This window comes from Hippichthys cyanospilos, chromosome 7 (assembly GCF_059441005.1).
Source record: "Hippichthys cyanospilos isolate Australia breed blue-spotted pipefish chromosome 7, RoL_Hcya_1.0, whole genome shotgun sequence".
NCBI classification, from domain to species: domain Eukaryota; kingdom Metazoa; phylum Chordata; class Actinopteri; order Syngnathiformes; family Syngnathidae; genus Hippichthys; species Hippichthys cyanospilos.
The window spans coordinates 3326883-3352473 of record NC_142375.1 but is presented as its reverse complement, the minus strand read 5'-3'; the positions used below and the strand labels follow the sequence as shown (position 1 = coordinate 3352473).

The following is a 25591-nucleotide window of genomic DNA, read 5'->3' as shown; positions in this document are numbered from 1 at the left end:
ATACGCAAAATGTATGTATGCTCTCTGGAAAAAAAAATTATATATATAATATAAAAATATAAATATATATAAAATATATATATATATATATATATATATATATATATATATATATATATATATATATATATATATATGACACTGATAAGTTGTCAGTACGTTTTCCTCGAAAAACACAAAATACCGGATATACAAAACAATATATAAAACTAATTGTAAACACGTCAGTAAAAATGGCAACGTAAAATGGCCGCCTTCAGTCGCGAGAGTAAATATTTAATGTCCCTTCATTTCTTATCCATGTATTTGTAATACGTTTATCCATTTTGTTTAAAATTTGCTTTACTTTAACGCGACTGTTATATTTGCTGCTATTGTATATGCAATTTGTTGAAAAAGCATAGAAACAAATAGCCGTCGTTTCGTCTGTCCGCCCGCCTTCCGTCGTTGCGTCGTCATAGGCGACCTCGTCAGCCCTCTTCCGTCCTCCCCCACAGGCAAGCTTCAACGACCGGCTCGCGCGAGCTTGACTTCGGGTTCGGCTGACTTGCTGCCGGAGGAGTCATGGAAGCGCTTGACGAGCACATCAAGGTGCGTCAAAATACTCGCTTGTTTGTCGTTTTTGACAGAAGAAGAAACGGGCGAAGAAGAAGACACCTGCTGTCATGGCTAGCCCGCCTCTGCTAGCTCAACTTGTGGCTCTGCTCCGCTCGGACTAGCAGCGCAGCTAGCCGCGCCCGATGCTAACGAAGCGGCTACCTAGCCCGCTCTCTACCATTTGACGGCACTCGCGCGTCCCGTTTTTGTCTACGATCGCACTTGCACCCTTGCAAGAGAGCGGATTGCTCCTTGCGGCCGGCGACAAACGCGGAAATGGCGACGAGCTAGTGTGCTAATGTTTGCCGCAGAACCTTCCGGCCCGTTCGAAACGACTTGTCAAACAGTCCTGTCGCGACGACGTGTGCGCGTACGTCTGCCCGCGTCCGCTTTAAGTCTGTCGGGACCCGTGAGGCCACGCTGGCCCGTTCCGACCTCAGTCCCTCCCCGCACAAGCGAACGTGTGGCAAAACAATTGAGCAAACTTTGGTGCACTTGGGCCTTAAGTGGCTCCTCAAGCTGCCACTTGGTTTGACACCAGCATGGGTTGTAGGCTCGGTTGAAGCTAAGCGAAAGTGAGGGCACAAAACGGAATTGTTCTTGGAGAAAACAAACAATCTACGGGTGCCGAACCGCGATTATCCGAGGGCGAGTGTAATATTTGTGCTTGCTCATGTGAGAAATGGACGCGTGTCTCCCCGCATCTGAGCCGGTGTATGCTAGAGCTTGACCGTTCACAAGTCTGCCCCCAAACTTTGACACATAGCGTAATGACTTTTAAATAAACGTCGCCCCCCCCTTAAACTCAACTCATATATATGTTTCTTTGTCGCAAATTTAAAAGGTCAACGTACTGTAAAGCAGCCGGATGTTTTGCTCCAAATTCAATTCCTAATTATTCTAAAAGTCATTATATTGTATTTTTTCTGTTGTATTAATTTATTGAAAACAAACCATGTCGCTAATGTACATGAACTTATATCCAGCCCCCAAAAATGTATCCTCAATGAAAAAAAATGTTTTAGTTGGTACTTTAATATTTAAGCCACATTAGCAGTTCAAATGTAACGTTTTATCTGTAATTGATAACAAATGATATTCAATGAACAACAAATACCTTTTTAGAGGGGTTTTGCCAATTGCTGTCGACTGAAAATGACATAGGCTCAGTCCTCGGCTGATGATTAATCACGCCTTGCCTGTTGGTCATGTGATAGCAGTTGGCGAATGCCTTTTAAAAAAAAAAAACAACTGTTGTGCATGGAAAAATGTATTTCCTCAAATGACTAACAGGCAAAACGCAAACTTTTCACTACTGAAAACAGCTAAAAAAAAAAAAAAAAAAAAGGCGTCCGGATGCTGACAGCAGGTACAACTTTTAACATTACTTGTCCTTTAGTATTCGACAGCTCCTGTCAAATGGTATAGCCCGTGTCTGTGATATGGGAGAACATGTTTTCATTTTTCTTCATTCATTTGTCTTGCAGTTTTTTAAAGTGCACTTAATACCACGTAATACTTTTTTTTTTTTTTTAAGATAGAAAGTAGCACTTAAATTAAAAGCACAAAAGCTGTTCAAAGCGATCAGTGGTCTAGAGCAGGGGTGGCCAAGTATTGTCCTCAAGAGCCTGTTTTCATTGTGTCCTTCGATTAACACACCTGATTCAAATGATTAACTCATCAGCATGCTTATCAGAATCCCGATAACGGCGCTGATTTGAGTCAGGTGTGTTGGTTGAAGAGATACATTGAAAACAGGCTGGATTGTAGCTCTTGAGGACCAAACTTAGCCACCCCTGGTCTAGAGTGTCAATGGACACGGGCAAGCTAAAGGTAAAACGGAAGAGGGCTGAATGTGTGCTTGACTGAGTGTTGCCACGTTCACGCTGACACCTTTCCGGTCTGCGCGGCAGGTGTAGCAGGACGGACGAGTCGCCATGGAGCCCGACGTCATCCGGCTGTACTCGTCGTCCCCGCCGCCCATGGAGGACGCAGAGGAGGACGACGAGGACGAGTTTGGCGACTTTGGCGCTTTTTCTACTGTGACGTCCAGCATCAGCTTCGGCGAGCCAGATGCATTGGGACATGCCCCCTTCTCCCCGGACGCCACCTCACCGCCGGAGCTCTCCAATGGTTTGGGGGCTGCGCCGGGAACGCGCCGTGAGCCTAAGGCCAACGGCGTGGCGCCCGGAAGCCGCCTGCTGCTTGTCCGAAGCCGGGACTGCTCGGATGCCAAGAGACCGAACTGTCATGTCGCGGGTGGCGACAGCGAGGTCATCACGAATGGATTATCCACGTCTGTTGGCCGTCAGGAGTGTGCAGGAAGCACGGATGGCCAGGAGGCGGAGTTTGCTGATTTTGCCGCTTACCCGGACACGGCATGCCGGATCGGCAGTCCGGGGCACGGAGACGGCGTCCACCGGGGATGCGCCACAGACGCAACAGGACCTGACGATGAATCTGCGGCTCTTCCTGCGTCGTGCGACGGACAAGCAGACGCCGAGCCAAGTAAGGCCGACTTTGCGCAGGACATGGCCACCGCTTGCGCAAACCAAGCTCTACGTGCCACCGGTGACCAGGTGCAAGATGGCGTCCTTTGCGATGGTAATGAAGGTGTCTGTCTTCAAGGGACCAATGGCAACTGTGTCCACGTGTACGGTGCCCTTGAAAATGGCACGGTTGTCGACGGCCCTCATGTTGAGGAAGGTGTTGACACGTTGCGTTCGGACTGGAGGACCTCAGAGACAGAGACTGAAACAGAGACGTCATTAGGCCGTCCGCTGTCCACGGACGCCCTTGACGAGTACGGTGACGCCAGCACAACGGGTTCGCCGCCGCCACTCGTGGAAGGGAGCGCCACCCCGGCCGACCACAGCCAACTGGATGAGGATGAGGAATTTGGGGACTTTGGAGATGCGGGCCCGTTCTGCGAACGGGCTTTTGCCAGCTCGGATCTCGAAGAAGCGTGCGTGGTGCAGACGTGCGCTGACTTGGATGTGCCCAAACCTGACCCTGCGGAGGAGGAGGGAGACTCCTTTGCCCATTTTGCAGCCGCCGATGCCCCATGGGAGGCCTTCGGTGAGACATCGGAGGCTGAGTCTGCGGCAGGGGAGTCGTGGGCAGCATTCGGCTCAGAGGACCCTGCCCCTCCTGCAGGAGCGGCCCCGGAGGCCTGGCACCAGGCGGAAACCTGTGGCGGGGATCGGGACAGTGGCAGACATTCGGTAAGTGGGCGCTCCTCCGAGGCCTCAAAGCGGCTCCAGCTTCTTCTTGCCTACTGATTGATACCGATACCAAGTACAGTTAAACGTACTCATGCCAAAGGCTAAAAACATGGCATAATGCCTGAATGCCCCAGGCTATTGGCTTGTGCATGTGCGATTAGGGGGTGGGGGACGCTTAAATTATTATTATTTCTTTAATTTATTTTGATTTAATAGTTAGCCTTTGATCATGGTTGTACATGTTTTCAAGTACCTTTTTTTTGCAGGAGGCGCTGTGGAGTCGAGTGGAAAAGCTGTTGGAGGCCAGCTTCCCCCGGTCGGGCAGCCCCTCCGCTGCCGGCGAGGAGCAAGTGACATCGCTCAAGACGCTGGTGGAGGCGCGGCAAGATGAGAGCAGGTGAGGAGCGGATGCGGCCTGGCTGCAAGGATGGCGCCTCACCACACCCTTGTGTCCTTGCGCTTTGTGCAGCATGCTGGGTGGCGGCGTGTGGGCGCAGCTGCGAGACGTCCACGAGGCGCTGGGCCTCAGACACCAGTGGGGGGGCTCCTACTGCAACAAAACGCTGCTGGCCTGCCTCGGGATCGACACGCGCAATATTGTGAGACCCTAATCCAGTTCAGTCGAAGCATTTACGTGATCTGACATTGATAGTTGAATCAGGCAAATTATCAGGTATCAGGCGGTTTCTGGGATTTACAGCAATAAATACATACAAAAAAAGAGACAGTGGTCGATGAATATGTGTAGTATGCATGTTCCTGCCTTGTGAAAGAAGCTTGAATGCAGCATGTTGTTATGCAGCAAGCATGTTGACGCATGCGTTGTTTTTCCTCCCGGAATTGTTTGAAGGAAACCAGCTGCCAGAAAGAGAATGAATTGCAGACTCTGCTAAGCTTGAGCTTATGCTAAAGTTAATGTGAAATCCCCTTGACGAACTATGGCGGATTTAACATCGCCAGGTGGCAGCCATATTCCTTGAGAGAATCAATATGGCCGTCGCAAGGGCAATGATTACCAGCGCATTGTAGCTTATTATTTCGAAGACCTCGCTAACACTTTTTGACACTCAAAGGAGTTTTGAGCCCATTCAACAAACCCAGAATGAGTCAAAGTCATTGCAAGGGGCTGTCTCCGTGGATATCATCCGTATGGTATTTGTATCACTTTGGATTTTTTGGATCGGGAGCTAATTGTGTTGGAGTAATAGACTTGCCTCATTTTGCGTTTTCCATCAAATGCTCTCACTATGTACAGCAGGTGTGTCAAACACAATTGAATCGTGGGCCATATTGTACTTCTAGTTTCTGTCGGAGGGCCGTTACGGCTGTGAAAATAAATTTTAAGTGTGATCATCACACATTTATCCAATTTTAAAATGAGAGGCCAGTAAAACTCTTCAAAAAACGGATTTGTAACGAAGAAATGATTGGTGTTTCATAAAAAAACAAACGTTTTAATGTTAAGGCAACTTGCAAAGTTGGTATTTTAGTCAAACTTGGTAAGTCATAATTAGCATTATTGGGGGGGGGGGGGGGGGGTAAAACAAAAAAAAACTTACAGGAGAATTTTGGGCACGGTGGATGAGTGGTTAGCACATCTGCCTCACAATCGGATGTCATAGATTTGATTCCAGTTCCAACCTTCCTGTGTGGAGTTGGCAAGCTTTCCCCATGCCTGCATAGGTTTTCCGCGTATTCCGGTTTCCCCTCATTGTCACAAATACATGCAAGCGAGGTGTATTGGATGCTCCAAATTACCTCTAGATGTGTTTGTGAGTGTGGCTATTCGTTTGTCTGTGCGTGCCCTGCCATTGGCTGTCAACCTGTTGAGCGTGTACCACCCCCTCTACCCGGAGGCAGCAACCTCATGACCGCACTTAAGAAAAGGGATGGCTGGTTTTTGCAAGTTTGTTTGGCTTTGCAGATTTAGGAAAGGCTCCCTTAACCAGTGACGGCTCATCACTGGATGTAGCTCCGGTTTTGTGCATATGGGGCTCCTCTGTGTGTTTGTCTGTTTGGGGGATAAAGACCCACCCCCTTTTGCATTCAAAGTCTTGCATTGACCTGATCGTGAATTATGGTGTTTTGGTTCTTTCAGTTGTTCACGGGACAGAAGAAGCAGCCGCTCATCGTGCCCGTGTACGCCGCCAGCCTCGTGAGTCGCCTTCCGGCGTCACAGGCAAAAACATGTATGTATCTACTGTACATGTCTTTGTCACTTGTCGCGTTCGCAGGGCATGCTGGAGCCCACCAAAGAGCCCGCCAAGCCCGTCTCGGCGGCCGAGATGATTGCTTCCATTGCACAAGTCCCGACAGCGGCCGCGGACGCCAACCCCTGCCCCTCGGACGTCGCCCAGGTGGGAACCCGGAGGTGTTTTCGGCTCGCTGCTGGGTCGGTCCACTCTGATATGTGGATTTTGCGTGCAGGAAGCGCTCCCGCCCGTCCAGTTTGATTGGAGCAGCAGTGGCCTTACCAACCCTTTGGACGGTAGGCTCACTCTAGCATCCGACCGCACTGACTTCCCCACCTCAGCAAAACCGCCGACTTCCTTTTCTCTCTTTGGCGGAGGTGGTCCCTATACGCACGAGGCTGGGCGATGCGGCTGCAAAATGGATGGCCTTTACATTTATTCGTTCCTTTGTTTTCTGGGGACGTCTGTGCACCCCTGGTCTAAATGCTCTTGGAGCACATGCATTTCGTTCTTAACTCTTTCAGTGCCAAGCGTTATCTGAAAAGGCAATCCCGAGAGCGCCGGCCGATTTGGAGCATTTTGATGCATTTTTCAGGGCCGGCAGAATATTGTATGACTGTAGATATTGGTGGTAGCATATGAAAGATTGGATTCCGTTCTTTACCTGGAAAAAGGAAGTAAGATACTACTTAATTCCGTTCTTTAATAATCACTGTTTCAAAATGGGTCATTTGAGTGACACCAAGCGATGGGAAGATGTGTTTTCTGCACAGTTTTTTTTTAGTAGCATCTGAAAAATCTCAACAACCCTTCCCTTCAAAAACACATGCAAAAAAACTGAATGTGTTTTTAAAGGCAAAGTAACCGTTTGTGTATGTAAATAACTACATTACGACAGTGTTCCCTTGCCATGATATCAAGAGGAGCGCTGGCCACGGGTGTCATATATCCATTAATTAAAAAAATGTAGTGGATAAGAATTCTTGTCACTAGCAAAATACCTAAGTATTTTTCATGATGAAAATTCTTGTCCATGGCACTGAAACCGTTAATGGCCAACCTGGCACCACTGCCACCGTGTGTTGCGGCTGTGCAATTCCACTCGACCGCGCTAACGAACGCTTTAGCAGGCAGAGTATTGATCATTTGCTCAGCCAATTGGGATGCCAGCCAATGGAGGAAGCAATGCATTTGCCAACTTTCTCTTGTGGTTTTTGGCCTCCTGCATACCACACTGAAGTGCCCCGACTAGGTTTAATCGCCCAGCCCTAACAAGGCCTGCCTCTTTCCTTCTTCTTTCTCCTTCTTGCCGTCTGGCTTGTCGCGCCCGCAGCCAGCGGCGGCTCCTTCCTGCTAAACCTGGACTTCTTCGGTCCCGTGGATGACTGGGGCTCGTCCTGTCCGCCCGCCATCCCAGGTCAGCCGCTGCCAGGGCCGCCTGCCTCTTTTTTTCTTTTTTTTTTTCCCTCCTCTTCGCCAGCTTTGTCCCGCCCCCCGCTGCACCGGATTGCGGCCCCGTCTCTCAACTCTTTTGCTGTCCCGCAGGCGTGGACCCCGAGCTGGTGGAGCTGACCACCGCCAAGATGGACTCTAGCAGCGCCGGCGGCCGCGTGGTGGATGCCTTCGCTCGTCTCATGTCCACTGTGGACAAGACCAGCACCTCCACCAGGTAGGACTCAGCCCGACGCACGTCGCCTCCCCTCTTTTTTTCTACCCCCTTTTTTTTTTCTTTCTTTTTATTTTTTTTTTGCCGTGCAATGGAAGATCAAATGTTTGCATGTGTGAATTGATTGCAATGGGAACCAAGTTTGAGAAATGATCTAAATCACCTGGCCGGAGATAGGAATGCGGAAGGGCTTGGCTCTTAGCCAAGACTATTGAAAATGGGGACACTTTCCTCCTTGCTAGGCATTAAGGAAAGGTGTCATTGGATCACCAATTCATTTCTGGAAATGCAGATAAAACATTTTACCACACTTAAGTGGGTGTGTGTGATAATCTGTGATACCTTAAATCAGAATTTAGATGTTTCACAAACAAAATAAATTCGATTTTTTTTTTTTGGTGGGAGCTCAACCATGTTTGCTACTTGGAGAGGAAGTTTCCAGGGATTGTGACCGGATACTTTTCTTTCTCAATTTCCATCCTGCTCCTTTTCAGTGGATGCTATTGTTGTCATGCCAACTGACTGAGTGTTTGTTTGCTAACATCATTCCGACCATGTCTGTCTATCCACTAGCCTCCCAAAATAATTGTCTTGTAACTCTTCCAACAATAAAGATATAAATCACAAGTGCAGGTGTGGACAATTTAATGCCTTGTTCTATAGTATTTTTAATAATATAATTAATATATCATGGGAGGGGGGCTTTTCAGTTTCAAAATTATGTTGGAAAGTGCTCATGTTAAAAAAAAAAAAAAGTTGGCCATTTTTTCCATCTGTCCTTTTGCATGATTTGTTCATATTCATTTTCATGTCATTTTCAGAAAAATCATGAGTATTTCTCTTAACAGGTTCTCAGGGGCCCTTTTTAGGAAAGCAAATGTTTGCGGAAACTAAACAAAAAAAAAAAAATCATGAAAGCCAAATATATTTTACCAATGTATTCAAATTGACAGCAATCATTTTGTTACTTTTAAGCCAAACTGAAGTTCACAAAATAAAATTAGCAAATTGCATGCCTCCTCATAAGAAGCTGGGTCAATTTCCCCCAAACAGGTTGCTGCCAATCATTGTCAAAAACGGAATAATCCAATACACCATTTTAGAGTTATTAACATTGACACAAACTTAATGTGGATTACATGGGTCTGTTTGACAAATTTCCAAATTATTTCATTTTTAAAAATATATTAAACTGTTGAATTTGATTTCTTTATTGAGTCATGGATACATAGTTTTTAATATTAATTTATTAAAAATATTTAATTTACTTTAAAATAAAATATATTTATGTAAAATCAATTGAAAATAAAATGAAATTACCAAGCATATATTTATTAATAAATCGAATTATTTCACAGCCCCCTTGCAGTTAGGCCCACTTTAAGAATCCCTCATTATAATACAAAATGATATTTGATGTCTTACTGTACTGACATAAATTGTAGCCTGCAAGTGCTTTGGAATGAATTTGCCATGGCTTCCCCCCCTTACAGGAGGCCCCGAAAGGATGAGAAGTTGAGCTCGGAGGCGTCCGAAGTGATCTGCGGCCTTCCCGACTTGTCCTTCATGACGGCCAAGGTTCTGATGTTCCCCGCTACGCTGGTGCCGCCTACCTCGCAGGCCACGCCTGACTGAGGAGCGTCCGTCCGTCCGCCCGCCCGCCCGCACGTTCCTGTTGGTGTCAGTTCTTTTTTCCTCCTCCTTTCACTCCATCTTTCTTTTTGTCCTTTTTTTGAGTGAAAGCATTTATCTCGGTCGGGGGGGGAGTTGGCTTTTTCCACGCCATCTTAGCTTGCGAGGTGGTGTGTATATAATCAGGGAAGGAACGCTAAATGGTGATGATCCATATCCAACCAATCAATCTGTCATGGATCTATTTGTGGACTTGCTGCTGGCGTGACTTTGAATGTTTGTTTTTGCGCGGCGAACGTTGGTCCCCAACACTGAGGCTGCGCTCGTCTTCATCAAGGGACCAATTAGTGTGCTGCGTTTCCTCTGCGTGTGTTGGGTGCGTGCGTGAAAGAGGGTGAGTCAGGAAAGCACTTTGCACACAGTCCAGATGAAATGGATGTTAAAAAAAAGTTCCTATGGAAGATAAACAAGATGGAATCACTGGAAGTCGTGCTCGCCTTTGTGCGGGTGCTGTGTGTGTGCGTGGGTGTGCTTGCGCACGCGCCTTTGTCCACTTGACTTTTAGTCTACACAAATTAAACTAATTTAAGAGAAGAAGCAAGGCTGTCGGCTGACACGTTCTTTCCCAATAGAACAGTTGGGCACAAACGATTGTCAATTTTGAACAGAAAATGTGCACCGGAACTCCCCAATTATAAAACACCTCCAAAGGTATGAGTGCGTCCTATAAACATTAACATAAAAAAATGGATTTTTTTTTTTCCTAATTATTTTACACCATTCGAGGAGGATTGAGCAGCAAGCCTTATAAGCCAAGATTTAACGCACAGATACGCATATTTATATCTTTGTTAGTTTTACTTTCAATAATTACTATTGACGGGACGAGCTAAAAGGCGAACTTTGATTGGCCGTTAGCAGCCAGTTTCTGTTGCAACGAACAGCAGCTCGTGTTAGCTGAGCTTGTTACGGCAGGATTTCAATAAAAGAAGCGAGCATGCTGAACCACCGTAGGAGTCCATCCTTGTTCACACACAGGAATATTATGAAAGCCGATCAGAAGAAGTTATGTCCCCGGCTGATCAATTAAGAGTGCACTGATTAGAGAATACTGAAAGGTAATCCATTTGACTCGATTATTAAATTGCAGTTTGGTGAAACACAGATGCTGCTTAAGGAATTTGGGGTAAAAATGAACTTGAACCGCGTTGTGAGGAAAAGGAAAAACAACTGCTTGAAGCGCATTAAGTGGCATTGACTGCTCACAATGTAGGAAATCTGAAACACGCAACAGATAACAAAATAGGCCTGCCAGGTTCTCTTTGGGGGCTACCCTCGGTCACCATCTATGGCAGGGGTGGGTAATTCCAGGCCTCGGGGGCCGGTGTCCTGCATGTTTTCCTGTTTTCTCTATCAAACACGCCTGATTCAAATGATTAGGATTATTCTCCAGCTCCAGCAGAGCTTGTTGATGAGCTAATGGTTTAAATCAGGTGTGTTAGGGAGAGAAAACTGGAAAACATGCAGGACACCGGCCCTCGAGGGCTGGAGTTGCCCACCCCTGATCTATGGGGAATTAGCGGGACCTAGCTGACAACATGGGGTGGAGCTAAATGTTCGACTCCGCCCACACTGGGTCGAGTCATCTTTTTTTTTTTTGTTCAACTTGAATGATGCAGCGCTTACGACGTCATGCATTATTTTAATTGAAACCTCGTAAATGACAAACTCTACCCTGTCCGTCGGGGAGGAGCCAATTGTAGTATTTGCCGGGAGTGGTCACAAAGTCCCATTTTGACATCCATCGCGGATAATGAGAGGGATTTGGAGCTACAGAAGCAGGATGGACCCTGAAAACGACGAGTCCGCGTGGGTAGGCCATTGGCTTCAAAAAGTTTGAAATGACTGGCGTGGGCGTAGTACTGCATGTACCTGGCAGATAGCAGACTTGAGGGCAGTCTTGTCATTCGATAAAAGTATGGGAGGGGTGTGACGTCACCAGACAGCAGATCATTAAAGCCGCCAAGGAAGCGCTAAAATGAGTTTGGTGGGGAGTTCTGGCAAGAAGGCGGAGGGAGCAGGCGTGCGATAAGGATTTACGTGTAGTGTTCCCAAAAAAAATTGATGGCTTGAAAAAAAGACAAGCAACAAAAATCGGTGGTCTCCAACCTTTTTATCTCCATGTACCGGTCAACGCTTAAGACATTGTCAATCATGAAACTGAATTTTAAAAGCTATAAACACACACACACACGAAAAAGTGAAGGAGCTAAATGCATACAGGGTAGCACTATATAACATGATGCTGATGATAACTAATATAAGAGCATGTTATCCACAGTCACAGGTTGTTGGATCAACAAACTAATTTTAGGCATATCAACATTCTTACAAGGAAAGTACAACTTAGACAGTCGTGGGCCAGATTTCACAGACACAAGACAACGTTTGCGTCTCCGACTGACTGCTCTGAAAACCAAAGCATCCTTCTCATTACAAAATGTAATATCAGCGGCCAGAGGCGGCGCCAAAAACCATCAAGCTAAAGCACAAATTCATGAACTGTTAAACTAAATCAGTTCCAAAACATTATTTCGGGTGCAGGTATCGGGCCGCGGACCGGTGGTTGGGGACCGCTGATGGAAAATGACTCCGACGACTTACAAATCTCGCTCTGTTCGAAAACCGCATTTCTTCCCACAATTTCGCCATTCCATCATGACGATGAACTACGAAGAGTATTTTTAGCACATGACTACTTTGGCACAGAAAGTATGGAAACTGACGCAAAAGGTCAGAAGAACAACTTGTCATCGCCCTCAAAAGTCTTAACACTGAAGAAGCCGAAAGAGGGGAAAAAAAAAACATCGAGGACAGACTGTCATTAATGTTTTTTTTTTTTTTTTCCTGGACAGTACCACCATCTTGCTAAAACTTGACATGCAAACACTGATGATGGAAAACCTTGGTAAGGACTTGAGTCAAAACACAAAAACCACTGCCACCATATTCTTATATTCAGAATTCAAAGCTGAAAGGTATAAGAGAAGATGGAATCTAATGATTGAATGGATTGAAAGATTGGATTGAGAGTGGACGAAGAAGAAGACACTTGGGCCGCCGCGACGGACATCGTCACCAAAATAAAGCCACAATGGAAGGAAAATATACATATCATAATGGACTCAATACATCGGGTTGGATCCATCAACAGCTTTGGTCCACGACAAATCATAATGCAGTTCACCGGAAGACGTCACGGATGAGAAGAACCAAGAACCACTTCAACATTCGCTTTGTGGAAGACCTCACCGAGGAAGATTGGGAGGCATGGAAAGCTGTGTGGCCAAAAATGGAGAAGGCAAAAAAAGCAGGTCATGGTGTTTAGAGGTCCGTATGCCTTCTTCAATGAACAGAAAGGCATGGCGTAGTCACTCCTAGGTCACATTAAATGTTTTAGGGATTCACTACATTATAAGTGGTTAAGTTATCAGATGATATTCTGATATTTCACATTCTTCTGCACGTTTTTTGATTTATTTTTAATTGTATGAGTTAAATGTTTCACTAGTATCTGTCAACGTAAGGGGTTTAAGAGACATCACTGAGAGGAAAAGTTTTTTGTTTTTTTTTAAGGTCAACAGAGCCATATGAGGACCACTCACATTTTGGTCTACAGTGGGAAGACAAAATTTACTGTAGCCATGTGGAACATCGAGATCAGCAGGGGTCGCTATCTTACTGAATAATTTCTCTGGCGAGGTTGGGTCTTGAATAATTGATCAACTCAAATTCATCCTAGTTAATGTATATGGATACAGTAATATGAGAACAACAGAACATTATTGGAAGAAATTTCTCTACCCTTAAAGAGTTTGGATTTTCACATCCAACATATCAATTGGGGTCGACCTAAATTTAACGCATAATTATTTTTTTCGATAGATTCCCTTATACACTTTTCACCACACATCCCAATCCTGTCTTGACCGATTTCTGTAAAGAACAAGGGTTACTTGACATTTGGCGACATTTCAATCCTACAACACTTAAATGCTCATGGTTCAGCCTAAAATATCTTTTCAAATCTAGAATTGACCACTGGCTTACTGCCAATCAATTGTGTTGTGATTTCAATATTGATATTTATTCTGCGCCATTAACTGACCATTGTGCTATTTACCTGTGCATTAAGCCAAAAACACAAAGGTTTCATACGAACAAGTATTGGAAATGTAACTCTCTTAAAAACAAAACTGGTGAACATATTGAAGTGATGATTTTAAAGGTTAGTAAAAGGGATGACATAACACCAGTTAGAAAATGGGAGCATCTTAAGTATGAACTTGAACTCGATATGTTTTCACATAAGGCACAGGAGACATTCATTAGATCAAGAGCTAAATGGATAGAAGAAGATGACAAAAATGATTTTTTGTGCCCTTGAAAGAAGGAGACAGGTATGGAAAAATGGATGGACAAATCTCTACTGATTGATAATATTGAAGCCACAGATGAGAAGCAAATTTCATCCAAATTTTGCAGTGAATAATATACTTCAAGATTTTCCAAAGAACACTGTGATGCATTTCTCAAAGATCTAGCTGCACATATTCCTATTATAAAGAATGACGACCAAAAAACATGTGACAGTCAAATGACAATGGCTGAACTTGATCAAGCAGCTGGTCGCCTGTCACTCAGCGAGCTCCTGGTTCAGATGGACTCACGGGGCGTCTTTTATAAACACTCCTGGCAAGAAATACCAATATTATTGCATCAAGCTTTTGGATAGATATTCACCATTTATACTCTACCTCCCACAATGGCACAAGGTGTTATCTCAATCCCAAAACCTGATAAGGATCCAAGATCAATTGAACACAGAAGACCTACCACTTTGAGAAAGTCAGACTACAAATTGTTAACATATATTTTTGCAACTGCTTATGTTCGGGAATAGATGATGATATTCACCAAACGCAAGAGGGCTATATCAAAATATCAATAGCTGCCTGTCCTTACTACATGGTACCATGCCTTGCTTCAGAATAAATGTAGGAATCCCACAGGGATGCCCTATATCATTGTATCTGTTTATACTTGTCACTGAGATGCTTGCAATATATGTTGAAAATTGCCAGGTCATATTGGTATCTGAAATCATAATCAGCCAATTATCCAGCTGTCAGTAAAAGTTGGCGATATAAAGCTGCTCGTGCTGTCCGCAGCGCACTGCGTCACACTGCAGCTCAATTTTCCTCCTTTTGTTGATTGTCGCCATTTCAGAAAATTAGTGGCTCATTTTTTTTTTATTAATCAATATAACAGTGTATAATTGAGTATAATACAAAAACAGAAACAGGAACAACAAAAACAATAACGCCGGGGGAAAACAACCAAAAACTCAAAGAGAAACTATGCAATACACTATTACACAAATATATTAAAAAGAGTACACACATGCCAGATTTTAATTGCTTTTAAATTGTTAGATAGTTTCAAAGTTTTAATATATTGTTTGACTTCACTGATTAGGACAGAGAGTTTCGGTTTTTGAGAGGCATATTTGCATTTGTGGATATGCCATTTAGTAAAAAGTATAATGAAATTTATAACGTAACATTATTATTATTTTTGGTCGAGTGATTGATGAAGCCAAACAATACATTCTCAAAACAGAGGGAAAAGTCAGGGCTAACATGTGCAGAAACAAGTACACAGATATCCTTCCACAGTCTATTGGAAAAGGGGCAAGACCAGAACAAGTGAAACACATCTTCGGGGCAGTCTTCACAGACAGAACAGTTTACATCAATATTCTTTTTAAATCTTTGCAAAAAGACTTTAGTGGGGTAAACTCTATGAATTATTTTAAAAGTTACTTCCTTTACTTGATTAGTTAGCATATATCTAGCAGGTAGATTCCAAATTTTCTTCCAATCAAGGTTAGCTACCAAGCAGTTCCAATAAGCTACCACATATGGAATGGATACAACATCTTTTTGAAATAATGAACGTATATTACGGTTAGTGTTACGAGTTGATGCGAAGCAAATTTGTCCTATTTCAAGTCTGGTTGGATCGATTGGCAAAGTGGGTAACACCATAGGTAGGTATCCTGCAGCACTTCTAAGTAACATAGATACTCCATTGGGAATTGAACTTACAATAACATTAAAATCACTAATAGGAATCGTAATATTATAATTTAAGGTAAATTCTCGATATGACATCATTGATCCATCTGGGTTAAACAATTGCCAAACCAACAGTATGTCATGACTAAACCAAGCAGGGTAAAATAAGGACTTGTTTTTATATGTGAAATTAGGGGCTCATACAGTCAATTACTCATAGACTAATTTGCTGTTTCTACTTGAGCCTATAGATGGCAGCATTTAGCACACGCAGGTAACAGCGCTGCTGCCCAACAGTGATCCCTCCTACTTCGCGGTTAATGGGGACTGTCAACCCCCCCCCCCCCCCCCCCCCCCCCCCCCCCCCCCCCCCCGTGGAGTCTGAAACCCGCGAAGTAGGGTATCAGTTCCTAGATTTCTATGTACGCCCCAATATAGACGCAGTAACCATAAACAATCCTTTTTTTGTTGTTGTATTTTTTGCCTATTTTATTTCCTTTCTCCTATTATTTAACATTATTCTTATTAACATTATTGTATATTAATTAAATAACTAATATTACTTAAGTTTGTTGAGAATTTGTTCTCAGGACTGGTTATCTGCACCAAGACTCCGGTGAAAGAGTACGCAAGTCATCACGTTGAACTTGTCATTTATTTTGGCTAATGTATGGTGTATCCTGTAGTATCTGTTGAATAATAAATCAACAACAATCTTAAAGTCAGTCAACTAACATATAAACACTTAATCTATGAATTTACTGTATTTTTAGCCGACATTAGCAGGTTAACAACAACTATCAACAACTACTAACTATAAAGTGCAACCTCTACACAAACGAACACATAAACAGAATAAACACTCATCGCTTACTAAACATAGGCAGTAGCGCGCGTTATCAACATAAATGATAATAAACTATTAGCTTATGTTGAGCTTACGTTGACATTCACTACGTTTCCGTAACGAGCCGAATGACGCAGAGAATGTAAATCAGGAAACGGAAATGCAACGCGACCTGACAAATTAAAAGCATACATGTCAAAATAAGATAAAAAAAACATCACGAACTCTAACGCTTGAAGAATTCTTAACATAGTTATTAATTAATATTACTTCGTTATTTGATTAATACAGTACTGTATAATGTACTTTTTTGCTTTTTTCCATTTTTTAAATGATTTTTTATTTTGAAATATTTTTTATTTTTCCCTGAAAAAAACGCGAAGTACTGAGACCGCGAAGTAGGAGGGATCACTGTATATTAATTCTCCATGCAGGGCAGACGTTATTGATTTCATGACTGAGTCTGCAGACCGGATGGAAATTGACCATGGGCCGCATCTGGCCCCCGGGCCGTACTATGGACATAGCTGCTTATATATGATTTACAAATTATATATATATATATATATATATATATATATATATATATATATATATATATATATATATATATATATATATATATATATATATATATATATAATTTGTAAATCAATGTATACTGTTACCTTAGCAAAATAATAATGACTGTTATGAACAAAAGCAAAAAAAAAAGCTAAGCTAAAAGAGAAAAAAAAAAGGTTTGGCTCCACCCCACGCTAGGCGGGAAGAAAGAAGAGCGTTTTGCGTGTCTGTAACGTCACCGTCTTTATCGCGAACGCGCTCGCTCCAGAGAGGGAGGCGCGCGCGCACACAAGGCCTCATGATGGCGGACGGCTTCTTTCTGACGCCATAACGCCGACGTAGACAGTCTGCGTACGTTCACGTCGACAGCCCGGCCGCGGCCCGCCCGGCTCCTCGTCGCCGCCGCAGCCGCGTTTCCGCCGGGGTCTGGGTCTGCAACCGCCGCCGCCAAGCGCAGCATGAGCGCGGCAGCCAGGCGCCAGTCGTGCTTCCTGTGCGACTTGCCCCGCATGCCGTGGGCCGTCGTGTGGGATCTCAGCGAGGCCGTGTGCCGAGGCTGCGTCAACTACGAGGGAGCCGACCGCGTCGAGTCGGTCATCGACGCCGCCCGCCAGCTCAAGCGGGCCCACGGACTCCACGAGTCCCGGCCGGCCAAGGAGCTCCAGCGGCCCGGTGGGGAGCCGGCCTTCGCCCGCTACCCGCCCAGGACCGACGAGCCGCCAGAGCCGAACCGTCACATCTGCCGCCCGCGCCCGACTGACAATGTGGCAGCTGACAAGGGCAGGGGCGAGCGCGAGCCCGTGGCCGTGCACGCGCTCGCGCTCGCGCACGACGCCAGGCTCAACAAGGAACACGGGGCCGCCCCTGCCAGGACAGGTACAGTGACGTTACCATAACGGCAACACATCTGCTGTCTTGTCCGGTATGCGCAAAGTGTTTTCAAGCTAAACGCGTACTCGCTCTGCATGTTTTTGCCACTAGGTGGGGTTAGTGTTGGGACTTAGGTGACAGTGCGTTTCCGTTTAAAACAGCAAATTGATTGGAACACGAAGCAAGTCCTATCATTTTTGCTCAATTGTTTCGTATCGATTCCTAGAGTCCCCCCGAGTGACAGTGACTGCTTACAGATGCTGTTTTTTTTTCATTGCTTTTGAATGTCATTTAAGATAGGTTTGCTGACTGTAAATGAGATAATGACCCGTTCTATCCCCGGACTCCCGTTTATTTTGAAAGGGATGAATTGCTCGTCTGTTTTGTTTTTTTGGTGCTAAACGCATGAAAGTGTGCTGACTGGTATCACGTTGCTCCGCAGACAGGGGGAAGCACCCCCGCAGCATCAAGAGGAAGGCATCCCCCGAGCCAAACGGCCAAGGCTCTGCCCCCAAGTACAAGTCGGATGGCGGCGAGGGTCCGCCGCTTTTGCTGTCGCCCAAGGAGGCGTTGGAGCCGGCCGCCGGCTTCTCGGGCGCCCCCTCTCCACCACCCGCACTCATCCTGGCCACGGACATCGCGGGCGTGCCCGAAAGCGGCACCCCTGGGGCGGGCGGCGTCCCGCTCCGCTGCACGCTGTGTCGCGAGCGGCTAGAGGACACGCATTTCGTCCAGTGCCCATCAGTGGCGGTGCACAAGTTTTGCTTCCCGTGCTCCCGCGCCAGCATCAAGACGCAGGGCGCCGCCGGTGAGGTTTACTGCCCCAGCGGGGGGCGCTGCCCCCTTGCCGGCTCGGACCTGCCCTGGGCCTTCATGCGGGGCGAGATCGCAACCATCCTGGCCGCTGACGTCCAGGTCAAGATGGAGCGGGACTCTTAGGGGCTGCTACCCGTTGGACTTCCAACCGTGTCTCCGTCTTTTACAATTGTCGCGTTTTGTTTGTACCTTTTTCCATATGACCAATGGCAGCAAGTGCTAGGCCAATTAAAAACAAGCCTCCAAAGTGCGTGTGTGCCTTTGGTTTTTGCTACATGATGGGGAAAAAATTCAGGTTTTTAGGCCTTTGAGGGCTACTGTGTTTTGGTGGATCCAACAAGTTCCAAGTTCTTTGTGAGGGTTAAGACTTGTATTTTGTGTGTACTGTAGGTTTGAACTGGATTTTGGTTAGGGTTAAGCAATCCGTTGAGATCGATCGACGCTAGGATTTTCAATATGTTAGTGGGATGTTCTCACAACGATGGATAAACCCGCTTGTGTGTCCGTGTTTTGTGCACAAGTGCCCTTTGTGGTGTCTCAGGTCTTGTAAACACGCTGTTATCTGACTTGGTGCGCTGCGGCCGTGGCAGATAAGGACAGCTAAAATTAGCACACGGCCACTTCCTTTTTGTGGTTGTCATGGCGACGGGCAGTGCCATGGCAGACAAACAGATTGGCTGTGTTGGTCGTGCCTTGTCGCGCACCATTTTGGCATTTTTATCAACTGGACCAAGATTGTTCAAGCACCTGACTGATAAGGTTGTTTTTTTTTCTTTCTAATCTGTCTTTTCTGATTTGTGATCACAAAAGTGCAGAAAGTGAGTGACTGATGCTAGTATCCATAACTGAGGAAACATCAAAATAAAAGTGTTCCAAGGTCGTTTCATACGGTACTTGATATCCCACATTTTACTTTGAAACAGTGTCTGACTTTCTCACAACATTTGACAAAAATACAGTGGCTTGAAAGGCTCCATTCATACAGTACTTGATATCCCACATTTTATTATGAAGCAGTTTCTGCTTTCTCAACAGTTGCCGAAAATACAGGCAGCGTATTTTTTATGAGTCTCGTACTTGTTGGCCAAAAAAAGCTTGGACACACCTGGTTTAGTTGGATTTCGCTTTTGAATGTGACATAGTGGCGTGTAATCTTTCATAAGTGTATTTTCAACTTCTAATTGGGTCCACTTTTTACATACTTTTAACCCTTTTGTTTAATTCATCTTTACATCAAATGGCATTTCGCATCAAAGGGAACGTATTAAAAGAAATCATGAGGGAGCTGAAATTCCACCCAAATGGTGAAAACGTGAAAGTTCAACTACCAGGCTACGTTTGCCAGAATGATGTGGATAAAAAGACCCTGAAAGGGTCAAAATACTGCACAAGGGTTAAACACTTTTGTTTTATTTCAGCTCCCATCACTTTAGTGCCGTTATTCCTCCAATACTGCTATGTACAGAGTTATTGCTCCAACAGTGCAAAATGTTACATTGAATAAAACGTTATTCAAAAAAGCCTGTAGAGCAGAGGTCACAAACGTAGCCCCCAAAGATCATGTGAGTAGTGTACACTGCTGTTCTGCAAATACAGTAGCTTACAAATGGAAGAACATTGGTGATTTCCTAAGAATTTTACAAATATGCATGTATTACGTTTACATTACATTGTACACTTGAGTGACATATTTACTACAGCTGTTCATTATTGTGAAGAATCGTTAATATGACTGGTGTCTTCACATAAACTGGTAGCCCTTCGTATTACTCAGAACCGAAGGGGCTCTCACTTTCAAAAAGGTTGTCGACCCTTGCTGTAGAGTTGTTGGTAAGAAGTCTGAAAGGCATTGGATCAAACGTTTTGCCAGTTTTGGGTGGATTTCTGTCAGGCGCCCAGCGGACAACTAAAAATCTGCTGGGATTAGTTGGGTCCTCCCTGCGTTGCTTGCTTCCTTCCTGCGTTGCCTATCTACCTGAGCCTGCGGTACCGCGTTGTCCGGAGTCCGAAACGAGCGAGAAAAGATCGCCTTTGCTGGGGGTCATGATGGTCGGGAAGACGAGCGCCATCGCGGCGGGAGTGTGCGGGGCCCTCTTCGTCGGTTATTGCATCTATTTCGACCGAAAGAGACGCAGTGACCCTAACTTCAAGAATAGGCTGCGAGAACGTGAGAGCTGTTTTTGACGACCTCGCCGCGTCCCTTTTCTTCTTCCTCGATGTTCGCCCCGTTTCTCAACGGTTTAATTTTACCGTCCAGCGGGTGTGCTCAGCTGGGCTAAGCTAATGCTCGGCTAGCAAAGCCGATGAGACTCGAATGTGTTTTCTGACTGCAGATTGGTCACAAGCCACATTGATATTGTTGAACTGCTTAAATGTTGTATTTATCATTTAACACGTTAAATAAAGCGGCTCTTCGTCTGCACGATATTCTAAACATAGTAAACAACCAAAAAGAATAAAAGGAAATGTCACGGAGAAATATAGACGAGGGCAATGTCACCGCCAACGCTACCTTCAATGATAACAATCGTTTATATATATATATATATATATATATATATATATATATATATATATATATATATATATATATATATATATATATATATATATATATAATGTATATATATATAATGTATATATATATGTATATATAATGCATATATATGTGTATATATATATATGTGTATATATATGTATATAATGTATATATATGTATATAATGTATATATGTGTATATATATATATATATATATATATATATATATACATATGTATGTATGTGTGTGTGTGTGTGTGTGTGTGCAGGAACTGTCAGTATGTATGGATGAGTATACTGCTTGTGCATTTACTACATTACGCACATATTGCAGTGGTTGATGAATAAAAATTTGCTCTAAGAGTTTTTTAAGAGTTCTAACAAAAAGTGTACATTTCAGCAGCACTGTTGCACTCCCATTGAATACATAATAGTACACACCTGGGCTTACTCTGCACCAAATGTTGCTTACCAGTTGTTGTGGAGTAGGAGAGGCCCAGCCCGGCAGGATGCTGCCGCACCACCTCACGGCTGTTTGCGTTTCAGGGAGGAGGAAACAGAAGGTGGCCAAAGAACGTGCCGGGATGGCCAAGGTGACTCGTCCTTTTCTTTACGCGACCAAGTGCAAATGCGGCTAACGGGTGCGCCTGTACTCTGTCTGAACCGCCGGCAGCTTCCCGACCTGAAGGACTCTGAGGCTGTCCAGAAGTTTTTCCTGGAGGAGATCCAGCTGGGGGAGGAGCTTCTGGCCCAAGGTAAGCGGGAGCGGTCGACCGGGGCGCCGTCGATGGCCATGACCTTCTTTCGCTGTCGCAGGCGACTACGAGAGGGGTGTGGAGCACCTGACCAACGCCATCGCTGTCTGCGGCCAGCCTCAGCAGCTCCTGCAGGTCCTCCAGCAAACACTGCCACCGCCCGTCTTCCAGATGCTTCTCACCAAACTGCCCAGCATCAGCCAGGTGGGCCGCCGGCATGTGTAACGTGCCTGACGGGGGCAAGGTGGCGTCGGTCCAGCCGCTTGGCCTCCCTTTAGTAGAACTAAAGCCATGTTTCCGATGATGGGATTTATGCTGCTGCCCTGGGCTCAGCAGCAATGGAGACCGCGCAAGGGTTATTGAACGCGATGCTTGCTTTATGGCTCTTTTAGAATCTTGCATCAACCTAAAGAGTCGATTGACTTCAGGTTTATCAAAGGAAGCTTGTGAACGCCAAACATTTTTCATGCTTTTCCATCTCTCTGTCATCATTGGTGGTTGTTTGCATTGCTTGCACAAGCGCACTGTCAAATCATTCTTCGACCAATCAATGGCCTCCAAAGTATTTGCATCACATGTTAGAACCGGGTACTTTTTATTGGACCCACAATGCAACGAGTGCCAGAAAAAGTCAGTAGGGCAGAGTAGAGCTGGGTAGCTTTCTCAGTGGAAACTGTGATTTCGTCTGTAGAGGTGGGGCTTAAACCACATCTGCCATCTAATGCTCAATGGTGATATTACAACTTGAACTAAACAATGGCCAAGTATTGTTATTTTTTAATGCTGCCTTCCACTGCCGACGTGTAATTTTTTTCTCTGCGCCGTGGGAGCATTACGGCAAATGCAGCAATTCACACTCCTCCTCTGGCTGTCCGTAGCTATAACAGAAATGGCAACCTCTGGAGGAATGCCACCCCCCATGTCATATAATTTAATGATAACTAGACTCATGAAATTTATATTTTTAATGAATAATGGTCTAAATCTTCCATATTGTCCCTTTTATTGACTTGACTGGCGTGTGTGTTTTTGTCAGCGTATCGTGAGCGCACAAAGCCTGAGCGAGGACGACATAGAGTGAAGATGGGCGTCCTGTTCCTGCCCTATTGGGTGGGCTAGCAGATGGAATGCTCCATGTGGAAGCTGGTGTGATCCTTTTTTTTTTTTTTTTTACATCTACTCGTCTTGACTGTTGTGATGTTGTGCAAACATAAAAGTGAGCACAGATCTTGTCTTTTGTGACTCCCGTCATTTAGAGGTGGCTGCCTGCCTACTAAAAACACCAAAACCTTTTGATTTCCAGTTAAAAACGGTTTACCTGAACCAGAAGGCTTCAGTGCACTTATTAAAAAAAAAAAAATATATATATATATATATATATATATATATATATATATATTTTTTTTAAACACTAGTCCTAATTTTGCAAGAAAAAGACTTGGTATTTACTATCCACGATGTTAAAAAAAAAAAAAACCTACATTACAAGATTGTTTGAAAAACACAGACGCTGTGCATATTTAAAACAAAAAAAAAAACGCTTTATTTGAAACCCTCATTTGAACCCATAAGTGTAACCCTCAATTGAATCGTCATGTTGAAAATAACCCTCTTGAATTGAAACCGTAACCCTAAACTTGTTAAAATGACTAGCTCGAAATTGAAATTCCATATTTGCAACAAAGGGTCGCTGTGATGGACTGGATCCAACTTTTTGGAGAGTTTTAGGCTTGGTTTATGCTTAACACGTGAACGCTCCGTGTGGAAAGAAGACGCGCGGCACGCGTTTCGCAGCACTTAATACTCAATGCAGCTTTCTCCCGTAGTCAGCCAATATTCTCCCATACTATAGGTTGCAGTAAATGGGAGTGTACAGTTTACAAACAACACTATTAAGTAACAAGTAGAGAATCCTAGTAAATTTAGGCCTTTTCTACATGTAACCATTTTATTTAAATCCGCATAGTCTGCCGCTCGTTGTTTATTTAAAGACATTGCGTAGACAGTGAGGTTTCGTTCACTTACAAGCATGTCAAGTCACCAAATTCTGTCCAATCAGAAGGAGAGTAGCACGATAACTCAAATCTCCAGTTTAAGGTGGCTACGCGCAACCAAATCTCCACTTCGGCCAGAGGTTTTGAAAGATCAGATTTTTGGAGGGGAGGGGCGACCACAAATACCACAAAGCAAACCGGAGACGTTCAGTGCCAGTTTGCAAGAACCCCAGCTATGTGTAGACAAGCTTTCAGATGACTTGAAATTCTTTTTTTTTTTTAACAGACTCCTCATCTCTCCGCCGTGTGCGTGCTCGCCAGGAGTTGTTTATGGTATTTAAGTCACGGTAGTCCTTTTCAGCCATATCATGAAGGCGTTTGTACCGGCGAACTTCCTTAAGTAAGCATTCATCCACCATGTTTGTCAAGAAATTGTAGAAGGTACACGTTACGAAAAATCTGGCCCGTGCGGAGAGGCGTGGTTCCCGAAATGACGTCATTTTGTCGTGTGGAGCCGGGCAAAGCTTGCGGAGCGTCAAGCATAAACCATCATGTTCCAGTGTTCGTTTCTTACCCTTAAAATAGGTGGTGTTTTACTTCATTGATGCATTTCAGCTCAAACAAATGTAAAAAAAAAAAAGGCTCGTAGGACCTCTACAGCGCCCCAAAGTGGCCGTGCAAGAGTAAATGCCACGGCCGCCTAATGCGAGACTTCTACGTCTTTTAATTTGGTTTTTGTTCCAGGGTTGTAGATACACAGACTGTAGCAGACCCCCCGATCAAGGTTGACGCTTTACTGGTGATTTTGATCTTTTATTGATGAGCGACATTGTCCATCATTGCCATCATTGTCACTTTCACTTTCACCGTAATTGCATGCACCTGGATCACCGTCACCTTCATCACCGTAAGAGCTGAAATCAATGTTCAAACATGTACAAACATAAACTCAAAACATTGTTCCGATTGTAATCAAACGCACATGAAGTGAAATTTAAACAGGTAATGAGAACACACCTTTTGCCTCTTCGGAGGGACTTGGCTGGCTGGCTACCGTTCAAACAAAACTACCGTTCAAAGCTCCGTGCCAACAATCAAGCTACCTTTTATATATACAAAACCGGAAGTGCGGAGGAAAAATAAAAGTGTACAATACAAACCGGAAGATGCCTTTCATGCATCAAGTTCTAAGAGGAAACCATGGCCGTAATGGTTGTTTACACGGACGCTTTATGCGAGGAGACTTTCACGTCTTTTAGTTTGAGTTTCTTTCCGGGGTTGGGGAAGGACATATTTTATACAGAGTTGACCAAGTAACCAGCAATGTTTCATTTATGACTTTGACAGTAACAAAATGGTGAATATGTGTGCTACGGAGCCCACGGTCGTACAATTGACATTTGTATTAAATAACTCACTCACGAGCGGAATTGTCGCGGTTTCCTGAGGGGACGCGTTCGATAGGGGGAACGGGCGTTGGTATGCGCACTCTCTTGACAGGTCTTTTACTCTGCAGGCAGCTCTGCTTCATTTGGATGTCAGTCAAAGGCCTCTCCTTTCATTCCGCCTCTGATCACATTATTGATGGCTACCATGTTAGCTTTGTTGTTATTTTGTGGAGTTCGGCTTTAGAATGACGTCAACATGCAGTTTCACTTCCAGCCTCCATAAATCTCAAAGTTCAAAGTTCAAAGTTTGCTTTATTGTCAATTCTACCACATGTGCATGGACAGGCAGAGAATTGAAATTTCGTGA

At 44.5% G+C, this 25591-nt stretch overlaps 3 protein-coding genes across 5 annotated transcripts; all 3 read left to right on the top strand.

The window, feature by feature from the left end:
- Positions 1 to 435: 435 nt before the first annotated feature.
- Positions 436 to 9908, top strand: aftpha (aftiphilin a). 3 transcript variants are annotated; one of them, XM_088420325.1, is made up of 11 exons: positions 436 to 591; positions 2511 to 3105; positions 3226 to 3821; positions 4088 to 4218; positions 4291 to 4420; positions 5920 to 5976; positions 6056 to 6178; positions 6249 to 6309; positions 7347 to 7430; positions 7559 to 7682; positions 9173 to 9908. In XM_088420325.1, exons 2-11 carry the CDS (start codon positions 2535 to 2537, stop codon positions 9312 to 9314), a joined length of 2019 nt encoding a protein of 672 aa, XP_088276451.1. In that variant the 5' UTR covers positions 436 to 591; positions 2511 to 2534; the 3' UTR covers positions 9315 to 9908. The 3 variants fall into 3 exon arrangements, with proteins under 3 accessions (XP_088276451.1, XP_088276449.1, XP_088276450.1); XM_088420323.1 differs by having other exon boundaries at positions 2511 to 3821; XM_088420324.1 differs by lacking the exon at positions 7347 to 7430 and having other exon boundaries at positions 2511 to 3821.
- A 7192-nt stretch (positions 9909 to 17100) lies between these two features.
- On the top strand, positions 17101 to 19441 carry LOC148420680 (interferon regulatory factor 2-binding protein 2-B-like). The gene is made up of 2 exons (XM_088420337.1): positions 17101 to 17738; positions 18175 to 19441. The coding sequence occupies exons 1-2, from the start codon at positions 17321 to 17323 to the stop codon at positions 18669 to 18671; spliced, it is 915 nt and encodes a 304-aa protein (XP_088276463.1). The 5' UTR covers positions 17101 to 17320; the 3' UTR covers positions 18672 to 19441.
- Positions 19442 to 20462: 1021 nt separating this feature from the next.
- On the top strand, positions 20463 to 23069 carry tomm20b (translocase of outer mitochondrial membrane 20b). Its single transcript, XM_088420341.1, has 5 exons — positions 20463 to 20715; positions 21634 to 21680; positions 21761 to 21842; positions 21904 to 22046; positions 22879 to 23069. Exons 1-5 carry the CDS (start codon positions 20592 to 20594, stop codon positions 22921 to 22923), a joined length of 441 nt encoding a protein of 146 aa, XP_088276467.1. The 5' UTR covers positions 20463 to 20591; the 3' UTR covers positions 22924 to 23069.
- Positions 23070 to 25591: the final 2522 nt, after the last annotated feature.

Bases quoted from the DNA above. Each gene is read 5' to 3' on its own strand.
- LOC148420680 (XM_088420337.1), top strand. From the start codon at position 17,321: ATGAGCGCGGCAGCCAGGCGCCAGTCGTGCTTCCTGTGCGACTTGCCC. The intron at 17,739-18,174 runs GTACAGTGACGT...GTTGCTCCGCAG, and splicing joins GGCCGCCCCTGCCAGGACAG to ACAGGGGGAAGCACCCCCGC.
- tomm20b (XM_088420341.1), top strand. From the start codon at position 20,592: ATGATGGTCGGGAAGACGAGCGCCATCGCGGCGGGAGTGTGCGGGGCC. The intron at 21,681-21,760 runs GTGACTCGTCCT...AACCGCCGGCAG, and splicing joins AACGTGCCGGGATGGCCAAG to CTTCCCGACCTGAAGGACTC. The intron at 21,843-21,903 runs GTAAGCGGGAGC...TCGCTGTCGCAG, and splicing joins GGAGGAGCTTCTGGCCCAAG to GCGACTACGAGAGGGGTGTG.
- aftpha (XM_088420323.1), top strand. From the start codon at position 2,535: ATGGAGCCCGACGTCATCCGGCTGTACTCGTCGTCCCCGCCGCCCATG. The intron at 4,219-4,290 runs GTGAGGAGCGGA...CGCTTTGTGCAG, and splicing joins GCGCGGCAAGATGAGAGCAG to CATGCTGGGTGGCGGCGTGT. The intron at 7,431-7,558 runs GTCAGCCGCTGC...GCTGTCCCGCAG, and splicing joins CTGTCCGCCCGCCATCCCAG to GCGTGGACCCCGAGCTGGTG.